The sequence below is a fragment of the Zonotrichia leucophrys genome, chromosome 10 (assembly GCF_028769735.1).
Source record: "Zonotrichia leucophrys gambelii isolate GWCS_2022_RI chromosome 10, RI_Zleu_2.0, whole genome shotgun sequence".
Lineage (NCBI taxonomy): Eukaryota > Metazoa > Chordata > Aves > Passeriformes > Passerellidae > Zonotrichia > Zonotrichia leucophrys.
The window spans coordinates 6,315,035-6,328,552 of NC_088180.1; the positions used below are offsets into that span (position 1 = coordinate 6,315,035).

The 13,518-nt window shown below is 43.0% G+C and overlaps 1 protein-coding gene across 1 annotated transcript in view; it reads right to left on the bottom strand.

The window, feature by feature from the left end:
• Positions 1-11,225, bottom strand: part of CHRFAM7A (CHRNA7 (exons 5-10) and FAM7A (exons A-E) fusion) — a 38,337-nt gene extending 27,112 nt beyond the window's left edge. The window contains exons 1-2 of the mRNA XM_064722104.1: positions 10,830-11,225; positions 9,584-9,723 (exon numbers count right to left, since the gene is read on the bottom strand). Of these exons, the coding sequence (XP_064578174.1) occupies positions 9,584-9,723; positions 10,830-10,884 (195 nt within the window). The 5' untranslated portion in view covers positions 10,885-11,225. The remainder of the gene's footprint in view (positions 1-9,583; positions 9,724-10,829) is intronic.
• Positions 11,226-13,518: the final 2,293 nt, after the last annotated feature.

The following is a 13,518-nucleotide window of genomic DNA, read 5'->3' on the forward strand; positions in this document are numbered from 1 at the left end:
CAGAGCAAAAAGCTGCTGCAGAAAGAGTACAAAAGAGTGACCTTAACTCAGAGCATCTGTGTGAGGAGCCTTCTCAGGATGCAGGAAGGTCTTTGTGTTCTGTGAGGTCTCAGAGCTGTGCTGCCATTGGCTGCACCAGGGCTTTGTCCTGGTAGAAGCTGGAGAAGTGGCTTTCACCGAGTTCCAGGAAAAAGAAGTTGATATTATAAATATGTGTGAGAGGCTCATGATGTACCATTTTTGTTACCATGGGGATGTAATTGTAACAGCAGTCTGTCTTCTTTTTTTTTCAGTACATCATTGTTAGCAAGAGATTGTATTTAGATATGAACACATTCATCTTTGCAAAGACAAGCAGGGATAAGGCATATGAAATGAGCAGAGTACAGCATGACTAATCACATACATCAGCACATCTTGCATGAAAAAATATATTTTGAAGAGCAAGTTACATTTTTCAGGTTACCTTATGAATTTCTGTGATTAATTGTAGGTGTTTCACTCAGTTCAATTTTTGAATATAGCATAGACCTTAAAGTGCAGTTAAATTTCTCACAAACATGCAAAGTAATAACTGTCTTCTGTTGCTTTATTTACAAATAATTCTTGATTCTAGTGTATTTTGTAGCAGACTCCTGTTGAGAGGACTGAACCCTGAATTAGTGTTAAATACTGGCTCTAGGTGCTGATTACCATTGCCAGTCTCACAGAGATAGGCAGCCCAGCTCTGAACACATGCTGGAACCTGGGAACTACCAACAGTACCACAAGATAAGATCAAAGAAGGGAGCCCATAGCCCCTCTCATTACATGGTGTTAAAACCAGAGGGAATCAAAGCCTTTGAACTTGATTTATCTTCCTAGAGGTTAGCTGCAAAACACTGAAATTGAAAGGTCAGGTTGTTACACTTCAGTGTACCAGCAGACTGAAGTGGAAGGAAAGTGCGTGTGTTATTTCTTCAAGGAGAGAAGTTATGGGGGAACAGGGAGCTGAACCCAGAGCTGTCTCTTCCTCTCCCTCTCCCCTGTGAGTGATCAGAGCACACAGCTCCAGCACCAGCCTGGTGCTGGCATTCATCTATCCTAGTTTTGTGACTAACAGCATCAAAACTTTCCACACCTGACCAGAGCATATTTTCTATGATTTAGCAGCAGCTGAAATCTTTGAGGAACCCAGAGGCATCTTACACAGCCGCAAGGAATGGCTCTGTGCACTACAAATGGACTTAGGTAAAGCCAGCTTCACAGGGTCAGTTGGCAAAATGCTATTACTCATCCCAGACAGTGTCTCTAACTATACTACATCCTACCTCCAGCTTCAGTGTAGGAAAATTAAGCAAGGAGGAGTTGCTCCAAAATTTCTGTGATATGTAACATTACCCATTATCTTGGATGTTTTGGGCTCTCGGGTCAATCTAGGATTGAGCACAGGCATCACCATAGAAATTAAAAAACTTTCTGGAGAAGGGCAGAGTACAAAATTCTTTGTTTATCCTTCTGAATGTCTCTGCAACTCTTGACACAGAAGTATTGCTAAGACACTTCAATAACTCGAGAAGATGAGTCATATTACACAGGTTCCAGTTATTCCTCACCCATCCTCTGATGGACACATTTGAGAGTCCTCTTAAGGGCCTTCCTTTCCTGCTTTCCATGAAAATCCATACTGTCCCCACTTCTCTGGTATGCCTGTGGAGAATCACTTACAGAGGCACTGACTAACAGAGCTGAGCTGAGAGGAACACTTTGATGGAAATCAGCCGTAGCTCTGTTTCTTCACAAATGCAACAAGCGTCATGACTGAAATGTCAGAACACCTACATGGTCCTTCAGGCTGTTTTTCCCACAGCACAAAAGAGCAAATTCTCCTCTGTGAAAAGATTATTTCTGTCTGTGGGGACAGAGATGGAGTGAGCACTCCAAAATCCATAAAAATGCTCATCTGAATTTCTTGAGCTCTGTCAGTGCTCATTACTTTTTCTGTCCTCATTGTTGCATTTAGTAGTTTTGGAGATGGTGGGTAAGAGGCCTCATTCCTTCCTTCCTGCCTTCCTCTCAAACCCTAAACCTGTGTAGTTACTGAGAGTAATTAAGGGGATGCTGAGCACAGAAATGTGCAAACGCTTCTGAGTGAACACAGAAAACAAGCCAACAAAAGTGCAAAGTAGCAGTGCTGTGTGATTGAACATGTGCCTGGGTCCCCCAGGTCTGCACAGGGTTATTGATCATCTTCCCTTCAGGGGAGTTTTTTCCGAGGAGCACACAGGGAATGAGGAGACAGGATTATAAACCATGCAAATGTGGCCTCCCATCACTACCAGAAGATTTGGGAGAGATGAACTGGATGAATATCATATTCTTATCTTGCTGCCAGTGAGCAGCACATGGCTTCATGCCACGCTCTTAGTGCTTCACAGTTAGCTGCTGTTGAAGCCAGGGTTACCAGCCTTTCCTTTTTACAAATCAAATTCTAGTTGCAGTAACAGGCATGAAAATGCAAGCACAAGTGAAGGTTAAATCTGAATAGACATGTCTTTCAGGCTGCTTCTGGTTATTCTTGGAAAATAAATCTTTTAATTTTGAATAAATTAAAAATAAATTGGTTAACACATTAAAGTAAATTATTTAAGTAATTAAAATTCTAAGTGAATTTTAAAAGATTTATTTTTCTACATAAGTCCTTGTACAAATAGGGTCCCTGCTGCCTACCTATTGTGAGATCTTTCTTCCTTCCTTCCTTTCTTTCCTTTCTTTTCCTTTTTTGTAATTCACATATATATTTAGACTGGGAACAGTTGGATTATTTAGTGGTCTATTTAGGCTACTGAATATGGTGAAGAGTTCAGGACAAACTGAAGACTTCACATCTGTATAATCCAAATTTGAAGTAATTAACATTTGAAGTAATTAACATTTGAATGTATTTATGTTAATATGCAGCTCAGAGATACAGAATTGTTTGCTTCCAGTCCATTGACAATACTTTGTTCAGCTGCTGTCAGCAATATTAGATTTGTAAATGACTGGAAACTTTTGATAGGGTGTGCTTTGCTGAGAGAAAAGCAGGCACTGTATCTACAGGGCACTGAGAATGCAGCCCTGAGCAGAGACAGGACAGGAACAGAAATACCACACTGCTTTAGCAGCATTTCCTGCCTTCCCTTGCCATCATCCCCAAAATTGCTGCAGCACATTCCTGCCAACTTACAGACCCACACAGATCACACCACAGCACTGGGGCTGGGGCCGTGATGGTTACTTGGGAGTTGCTTTTCCCCACATAATTCACCCAGCCCACAGCATCCTCCCACAGCACTTCCAGAAGCCTTTCCAGAAAAGAAATGTGTTCAGCAGGGGCAGCCACCTGCATTTGAACTCCCTTCTCGTGCATGGTGACACTGCAGTCAGAGGCAAACCAAACCCAGGAGCAACCAAGGCAGCTCCCCTCGTTCTGTGCACAGCAGAAGAGGCTTTCCCAAGGAGCAGCAGGTTTGTGGAGCAGGGAACTGAAGGGGCTTTCCCAAGGAGCAGCAGGTTTGTGGAGCAGGGAACTGCTCTGTGGGAGCAGACACCAAACCCTGCAGCCAGGGCAGCTCAGGCTGGGACAGCCCGTGGCTCTCCCAGGAAAGCAGCAGCAGGGAAAGCACCCAGCAGCTCCAGGGCTGGGAGTGCTCCACTAGCACTGGTACTGCAGGGAGCCAGATCCTCCACTAGCCAAAGGCAAGAACATTTCTGAAGAAATATGGGTCTTTCTATCTTTCCAAGCAAATTACCACAGATCATAACAAGCTGATCCATATTGGTCAAAACAAAGCATGTGAACTTGTGTATCAAATAGTGACATCCTCTATCATCTCACACTTGAACATGACAGTCTTTTTGAAAAAAGGAACAACTTTTTTATTACAAGGGTTATATTAACAACCAATATTACAAGGAGTATATTCATTTCAGTCCCAAACTTCTGTAAATTCAAAGCTTTGTATAAGACCAAGTATTATCCAGATCTGACTCCCAGGAATTACATCTTGCACTGTAATTTTGTTTCATTAGCTGATTACTGAGGACTACTAATAATTACTAGATGATGTGACTTCGCAGGATCTGTTGTTTTAGTAAGAAGCCCTGTGCAAAATGTGAAGGCTTTATATGGTGGTCCCTGTGCTCTGCAGCAGTGTCACAGAGGAATCTGTTTCCTAGCACCTCAGCCATGCTTTTCACAGGAAGGTTACAAGCTCTTTTCATCACAACTGACATAGAAGCAGATGTTTAGTCACTTTTTAAGTTAATGGGGTGTCCATACCAATGCAGTTAGAGAACAAAATATGAGGTACTGAGTTTTTATTATTCAAACTGATTATGTCACAAAGAATAAGGCCTGAGAAACTGCTTCACTTTACTCAGAAAGAAAACCCTTACAAACAGAAAAACCCCAGCTGATTCATATTACAGAAAAGTTCCAAACATCTCTCCTGTGGAACCAGAAAGCAGAATATAAGTTCTGATTTTCACATACAATGGACATCTCCAATGTCCTCAAGTGAACTATTATCAGGAGGGTTTTTTATAGCCTTTAGTCAGTCCTTTTTTCCTTCCTGCAAACTGCCTTTAATTAGTGTACATTCATTGCTTCCCATTCCATCCTACACATCCTCCTGTGTTTAAAATATCTTTCCAGACCTAAACCCTGTTTGAGAAGACTAAGTAAAATGCTGACAGAAGAGTTAAAAAATCCAGGAGATCTTTAGAAGCACAGGAAAGATAGACAAATATCACAGAAATAAGGTTGCAGCTTCTCTTAGTATATTAACATCTCACCACACTAGGGTAAGGAGAGGTGTTGTCTGCTTGTTAAAGTAGAGCAATTATAAGAATATTTTAGACTCTTGTCTGATCTGTTCTTCAGATTTCATGGAAAAATTGAATACTCTGTTTTCTGTTATAATCCAGTAACTTTCATGCTATTAAACTAACTAAAAATATCAGAAGGCACATCCCAGCACCCTTCCAGTTTTCTAAACTCTCAGGAATAAATTATGGTGGAATGGGAATGGCTGCAAGATGAAAGTGCAAACAGTTTCTCCCTGTTTTTCTAATGAATGTTAAAATTAAAAGAATAATGCAGATCTGATGAGCTTCTGCTACAGCTATTGTTTGCAAAGAGGCTGCTGAGGTCTGATAAACAGCTTAAGAACTTCATTAGCACCATTTTTCAATGAGCCTCTTGATTTGGTTGTTTTTATTAGTTTTCCAGATTTAAAATTCTTTTTTTTTCCCCTTTTTTGGTGGATAAGATGTTTGATTTATAGTCTGTTTCTTTACAGAAGCTGTTATGCTTCTTTGAATGACAGCATAATTTTCTTTTCAAAATTTCAGGATATTTGACATTACTGTCTTGCCCAGTGGGTCTGGAGTATTGGACTGCAAACACTGAATTGCAGGTCCTTATGCAGAGGCTTTGCAAAGCCTTGTATGTAAGTCATTGTAGTCAGCTGGATCACTTCACTGGGTAACACAAAACAAGGACAAAAGCCCTTGAATATATAAAACTAAGTCATGCAAGTAACCAAGGGCAATGTAGGATAAGCAAACTTTGACTAAGTTCAGATAAATGTAAGAAAGTTTGCATGCTTTCATTTATCTTTTGGTCTGCATAAGTGAGTTGAACAGCCTAAAGGAACAGGATTTCCCTTGAGATTCTGCTGCTGCTCACTACACACAAACAACTATTCAGTGCTTTTCTTTCCCCTACCTAGAAATTTTTTTTAAAAAGGAACAGGAGAAACTGGAAAATAAGCAAAAACTGTTGTGTAGTAAATTATTAAATTAGCCAGCAAGTGTCTTCAAGAACCATGAAAGATTCCTAAGTAGTGTTAGGCAACATAAGTGAGAATTTGAATATTCATGTAGATAAGTAGCTTAATTCAACTTTCTTAAATAAATTATTAAATATTTATTCTAAAAAATTAACTAATTTACAATCAGAGTAGACCAAAATGGCCACACTTATACCCACCAAAATGTTTGTCACCATGAGTCTTGTTGAAGAATCACAAACTAAGGTGGTATTGCTCCAGAATTCTCCCAAGTTTTGCAACTTGAATCACAGATAGAGCTCACTTGTATTTTTTGAAACATATGACTTGTTAAGTGAAGAAGCACCACAGGCGGTTTTGTGAGCAGTTTAAGCTAATCTAAGCCCAAAGTACAGGTCATGTAGAGAACTGACCCCTCAAAAGAGGATAAGGTAACTCTCACTCAGAGAGGCAGTGGTGCAAGCCAAACCTGTGGGAGCACGAGCCCAGAACTCAGATTTCTTCAGTGGCAAAGGCTGAGATCAGCTCATGACACTCCCAAATTGCTGCCCCATCTTCCATATGGAAAGCTGGTAAAAATTCTAGATTCCAGCCAGAGAGCTGAAAACCTTATATATTGAGAGTGAACCATTGACAGCCACTCAAAGAAATAGTTCTGACATGTGGGGTTACCAAAATTTCATTCTCTAGCTTTCTGCTGTGTTATTCAGAAATATACACACCTTGCTGCAAATGGCTAAGATATCTGGAATACTTCAACAAAAGTATCTTTTATTATTATTTTCCTGAATAAAAGATGTCTCATTTCTTCTAGAATTGTTTTGTACTGTTCCCAAGTTGAAAAATATGAAGTTATGCTTAGATGTTAGGAAAAATCTACCATGATGGTAGTGGAATACTGACTGCCCAGGAATGTTGTGGAGACTCTGGACAGGAGCCAGGAAGACTGTCAAAGTGGTCAGCACTTGACCTGACACAGTCCTGAGTAACATCATCCATTTAAGACATCTTTGCAGTAGAGGAGTGGACAAGATGACCTCTAGAGGCCTTATCCAAACTAAAATAAGATTGTGATTTTTGTACTCATTTAGGTAGCAGTAAAAATTGTTTGAACTATCACTCTGTACCTCAGTGTATTCCAGTTCTTCATGCTTGTGTCTCAGAGCAGTCATTTGCAGTATAAATATGTGGCCACTTAATTTCTAAGGTTTCATCTTCTGACTTTTGGGGATGAAATACCCTCTGATACTTTCTCTGAATTGTATTAACTTAAAGTTGATACAGATATATCTATTGTAAAAATGCTAGGCTAGGCACAAACCTCACACCCTCATGCTCACTGCATTTGTTTTTCTGTGCCATTCATTTACTGTTCTGTATGAGATGTAGCACAGTAGGAAAAGCACTGCTGCTGTGTCTATTCCTAGTGTTCCCTCCAAACCAATAGGCAGTGGCTGAATGTTCTCTGATACTATTATTGAGATGGATGCAAGAGAAAACAACACTGTTAGAAGGTATTTACCTCCATATAGTGTTTCAAAATGTGGTGGCTGTAATTTTTTTCTCTGTGGAAATTATATCATATCAGTATATTTCAATAATCTGTTTTTTTGAAACTGTATACACTAGAAATTTTCCTAAGCCTAAGTTATGTTAAGATTCCATGCCAGCACTGAAAAAAATACCAGTAAAACAGAAAGCAAAGACCAGTTTTATGTGCAGATTGAGGGATTTCCATGAGGTGAGAAGTAGAGAAAAATAAATAGTTTATCTACATCCTATTTTTTATTTTTACTGCCATTGTGCTGAAGCTATGACCATCCATTAGCCCCTCTTCCTCTCCTTCCTCTAAGGTATGCTGTAGTCTTTGTCTCTTTAAGATTTTTCCTTTTGAAGTCCACTTTTTCAAACCTCTTACTTTCCATTTTGCATTCCATCCTCTTCCATCTAAATTCCACCTCTCTTCTGAATTCTTTTGCTGTATCTCAGGCCTACCATGTACTCCCACTTCTTCTCTAAACACTCCCTTAGTTTCCTAGTTCTCATCTTCAGTAATACATCCACAAACTGCATATTTCTGATGCTGCCCCTGCTTTTCCTCCCCATCTAGAAACATTTTGTATAATTTGCTATGCCAGCTTGCATTCTCATTAGACAATTAATTAATTCTATTTTCTAGTGAACTCCACTAAGCTGGGGCAATTGGCACTTACAGATCCCTCATTATGTACTGCTGATACTAGCATGCATATTAATGCACAATACCATCAAAAGAAACACATAACTAAAACCATGGGGTAGAAAATGTCTGGTTTTAATAGGACAGCTTAAAACTAGAAATACAAGGTAGGAAACATCAATTGTATTTAGAAAATATTTCATATACCATCTCCCTTTTCCTGTCAGCAAAGTCAGAGTGGAATGGAAGAGACTTCACCTAAGGAATAGCAGCAACCAGGATCCAGCCTGGCTCGATCTGTTCTGGCAGGGGTTTGATGGATTTGCTCTGGAGAGGTCTAACTCCCAATTACACTCAGTGGCTATCAGCTGAGAAGCCATTAAAGTGAATATATAAACTACAGGAAAGTGTGATGGTGACATGTTTTGTTTCTAGCTTGTTAAACCAGTAATTGTTATTGCAAGTAGCTGTCATTCCCACCAGCATTTGCTTCTTGTTGACAATGAATATAACTCATTTGTTTTATAGCATGAAGCTTAATTTACTTCATGGTTGATTTCTTTCTTTGGTTGTCAATCCCAGATCTCAGAGAAAGAAATGCAGTGAGTTTTATGGCAAGCAGAATGAGCTGTAACTAAACAGCCAGTTAAAATACCTAAGGTTTCTGACTGACTGTGAAGGGTGGTTCTTGACAGGGACATAGGATCAAAAGCTCCCTTTTGAATCATATTAGCCAAGACTGCCAGTCATTGACTACACCCAGATTGGCTAGTGATCTGTGGATATTCTCCTTTCATTTTGTATGGGTTTTAATTAAATTTGACAACTCCAGAACAGATTAACTCTCTGTCTTGAACTTTAGGCATCTGATAGGAAGAGATTGGAATTTTGAGGTTAAGTACATTTTTAAGACTTTAACTTCCTTATTAATTGTCATAGCTAGTTGAATTCAGTAAAGATAAATACTGTGAACCTGCTTATATGCTGAGTTGCATCTCTGTGCCACTGTGACAGTGAAGCTTAAATTAGTCATATTTGAACCCAAAAAGATCCTGCAGTGCATTGTACAAGCACAGCACAGTAATACCTACTGATATACCAGTCAAGTGTGGTTGTAAAATACAGTAGCTACTTAAGCATATAGAATGTAGCACTCTTGTCTACATACCAAAGGAAATAACACAACTTGGATTTTGGTGGGATTTCCTCTCCCCTCCATCCTCCAAAATAGGCAGTTCTTAAGTGACCACCAGAAATTAAGAACTTTGGTTTTGCAAGTCCCTCCCAGACTATACTGCTTGTTGGTTCTAAGGACAGTTAAAGATTGAAAGGCAAAGTGTGCATTTTGAGGTCCCCTTGAAATATTTTTCACTGCTAAAAATGTTGGGAATTTCTGAGAAGAGATCTAAGAAATAGGTAAATGATACTTCTACGTTTAGTTCTTTAAAGATGCAGACAAAATTTGGCATTGTGTCTTGAATTAGTTGTGCTTTCCAATTTCTTGTAATTCCTTTGCTATCTCAAATGTCCCTTCTAGGAAGGGAAAATCCACCCTTTAAAACAGTTTCCTAGAAGGTTACAGACTTACCACATCCATGATCTGCATGAGGCTGAGAGTGAAATAGACAGTGAGTGGCTGGGAATCGTTTGCAACTGGTCGCTCCAACGGATTGTAATTTTTCAGCAGCTCCTTGTAAAGCTTCCTTTGGAACTCTCCTTGCAGAGATTCTTTGGACACAGGGATAAAAAGATAAATAATAAGGAGTCTACATCAGAAAAAGCTCAGGCATGCTTTTTTACTCCTATCAGATATTATGTATCTATTATTACACCTGCTGCATTCCCAGAAAAAATGCCACTGTGTTTAAAATAGTTCATTAGCTACTACAACAAAATCCTAATCACAAATGTTCTTCCCAGCCTGTAAGGGGAAATTACCTCTTTGATCATTTCTTGACTGGCCAGGAGTGATACATTCTAAATGCTAAGGGTGCTTTCTCAATGTATACACCCTTCAGTCCAGCAGCAAGAAATGATGAAGAGCAAATAGAGTAGCTGTGGTTTGACACCTGTCCTGGCATACCTATAGCCAGAAAAGCAGAACAGAATTACGGCAGAAGGCATCAGCAAGACAATGGGAAAAAAAATGGCCACAGGTTAGACTGAGCACTGCTCTGGGGCTGCTTCAGACAGAGAACTCTTTGGGGCAAATACACTCCGCTTTGTTCTCTGCTCATGCAGTTAGAAATGAAGTGGAGTAGGGTGTTCCTGGCAGAGATGATAGACGCCACATTAATATACATGCTAATATTTGGGGATTTCTGTCCTTTTCCACTTCAAATCCAGGGAGGATGCTTATTCTGCCGTCTTTCTGTGGAGAGAGGGAGCAGGTCTACATGAATGGAGCAGAGTAGTCCAGGGACAGAGGCAGTTTTCGAATGAAGGCGAATGTGCGACAGGGTACGAACAGGTTCTCTGGACGTGAGACCTCCCTGTCCCGCTCGAGACCGCCCTCCCTCTTCCCGGTTTTCACGTCCTTAACTCGCCCCACAAAAAGCCGCAGCCCCTGCCCTGGGACATGCACCATTTAAGTCCCTTGACAGAGTTCGGTTCCCCATCCCCACCGTCCTTCTCCCGTGTCCCTTCCCGGCAGGTCCCAGCGCTGGCCAGCCCCCAGCGCGGCCCGGGACGGGGGCGAGCCCCCGAGGCTGTCAGAGGGCAGAAGGGGCCGGCCGGGGCCGGAGAGGCGCCGTGCCGGGAGCGCCCGGGGCTGCCCCGACCCACCCGCCCCGCCGCGGCTCCCGGCGCTGCCCGCGGGGCCGGCGCCCACTCACCGCGCACGAGCCCCGCCGCCGCCAGCAGCCACACCGCCAGCTCCTGGAGGCCCATCCCGGGAGAGCCGGCGCTGCGAGCGACCGACACGCCGACAGCAGCGGCGGCTTCTCCCGCCGCCGAGCCCCGCCAGCCCCCGGCCGCGGATCCGGGCCGCAGGGAGCCGCCGGCGCCCCGGGCACCTCCGGCAGCTCGGCCCCTTCCTGCGCCCGCACCGGAGCTCGCCCTACGGCGCCGCCGGCCCGGGCGGAGCGGAGGGATGCTGACGGCCCGCCTCCCCGACCTGCCTCTCGCCTGATGGATTTCCCTCCCTTCCCTAATCCTCGAGCGTCTCCGGGCCGGAGGGGAGGGAGCGGAGCCGCTCTCAGGCTGCTGCAGCAGCCGGAGCGATGCGGCGCGGCTGGGCGAGGGGGCCCCGGCATTATAGAGCCGAGAGCGGGGGCGGCCCCCTCCCCTGGCGGGCAGCCGCGCCCGCCCTCGCCCCCTGCCCTCCCCGAGCCCGCTGCGGCACCGCGGGGAGCCCCGGCTGCTCGGGGACGGGAGAGCAGGGGTGGGGAGCCGGCCCGACCGCCCCGGGGAGCGCACATCGCCTGCACCGCCCCAAAAGCCAAAGGGCATCAGCCACCGCCGAGCCCCCCGCCGCTCCCCGGTCCTCCTCGGCACAGGTCATCCTCCTTCTCCGTCGGCGGCGGCTGCTGCTGTTCTGAGAGAGGTGAATTAGTTCAAAGGGCAGCGGAGTGGCCCGAGCAGGATAACCACTGCCGGGGCCGAGGAGGGCAGCGCTAGGGAAAGGCAGCCGGGGCATGGACCAGGGCAGGGCCAGTCCTTGCTGGCCTCAGCAGCTTGGCATGGGTCACATCTAGGTATGAAGAGCAATGGCCACAATGATGTTGCACACATGGCTGTTAAATCCCCATCAGAGATGCAGGGCTGGGGATTCAGGTGCTGGATGTTTTGTCTAGATATGGGAAAGAAAGCCTTGGCCAAGGGACACTGTGTTTAGTGCTTGACAAACACATGGCAGTAAAATGGTGGCTGAGCTCCTGCCTGCTACAGGTATAATGCACCGCAGTTGGAAAGCAGGCCTAGAAAATTCAGGGCATTTTGTTGATTGTCTGGTTCCCATCTGCAGCTCTAAGTGCGATTTTGACACCAAGGATGGGTTATTTCTTTCAGCCCAAATCCCTGCCCTTCAAATCCAGTTGCTACATTAAATGAATGTCCTAGGCAGCTGCACTTAAAAAAGAATGATATTGAAGAAAGTTGTCATTTGCAAGAGATAACTAAGTGCTTGTTTTTCAAATGACTGTCAAACAGCAGTTTATTTAGCCCATGTTAATTTTCAGCTTTAAAAATTCAGGTTCTCTGTTCCAGCTTAAGCACTGACCTAATTTATGTAGCTACTGTTTAAATATTTTTAAATGTTGAGCACAAAAGCACATGCATCTTGGGGCAACCTGAGTAATTCAGCAATTGGCACATCATGTGTTCCAGCTGTCACATACAGCAGGACTGCAACCTTCCCCTTTTCAAATGAGCCAACGTGCCAGACAACTTTACGAAGGGGTAGTGGAAACCAGCAAGTGGTAAAGCTAACTCTCCAAAAGCCAAATAATAGCTGTTGGTTTCTTGCATTTTGGTTGGGTTTTTTTCCATAAGATATTGACCTTTTTTGGACCTGCCAGCAGACAAGAGCAAGTTGCTAGGGGAGCTCTGTGTTATTCACAGAAAAAACAAGTGTTATTATTAATTTGTACTTCAGCCTTCCTGTGGCAGCGCTCTTAGTGTCTGGATTTTTGCCTTGTCTCATTTTGGAAAGGACTCATTTTCTTTTCTTCTTCTTCTACTGTTATTCACTGCTGTTTTGGCACAGGTGTCCCAGATATTTTTGGGTGTTCAGTAAACAGCATGAATTTTTCAGGCAAGAAATTTGGAGAGGAAATCTATAGTTCATGGCTGACCTCTACTGTTGGCTCATTTTTTTGCTTTACACTTGGCTTTGTTGACAAGGGCTTTACCCCTCCGTGATGAAAGGGTCAATACCATGCACAGCCCAAGGTCTCAAAAGGTAAAATCTTCAGGGGATGGTGCTGAAATCCTAAATTCCTGTAGTATAAGTGAGGAAATAATTTTTAATTGATTCTTTTGTAAATCTTGATTTATATGGTTTGCAGCAATTTTGTCAAATTTCCCTGATGACTGCATAACTAATGAGTAAGACTTGTGGTCATTTCTGTCATGCAAACATTTTTCAAAATTCATACTTGTCTTTTATTACTGTTAGCATACACTCACATTAAAGTGTGAGCATATTAAACAACAGTGGCAGCACACTATGTTCTGTGAATGAGACATCTCAAATGCTGTAACTACAGAGATTTCTCAGCACATCTACCTTACAGGTGCTTTTCTCTGTCCAAAGAAACCTCACATGTTTTCACTGACATCGCGCTCAGCACGTTTGCACTTTGATTTCTGTGTAAGGAATTCTTGTTCCTCTCATTTCAGCCTCTGTCAGGTCCTTCGGATGCATTTTCAGGGCTTGCCATTCATTTCTCACTGACATACAAATCACCATTACAGAGTTGCTTTGCCTTCTTTTTGGATGAGTGTGAATAACAGAAAGTTGACAAAACTGCTTTTCTTCACCCTGGTTAATTTTAAACAACTACATAATTTAGGGTTTACAGA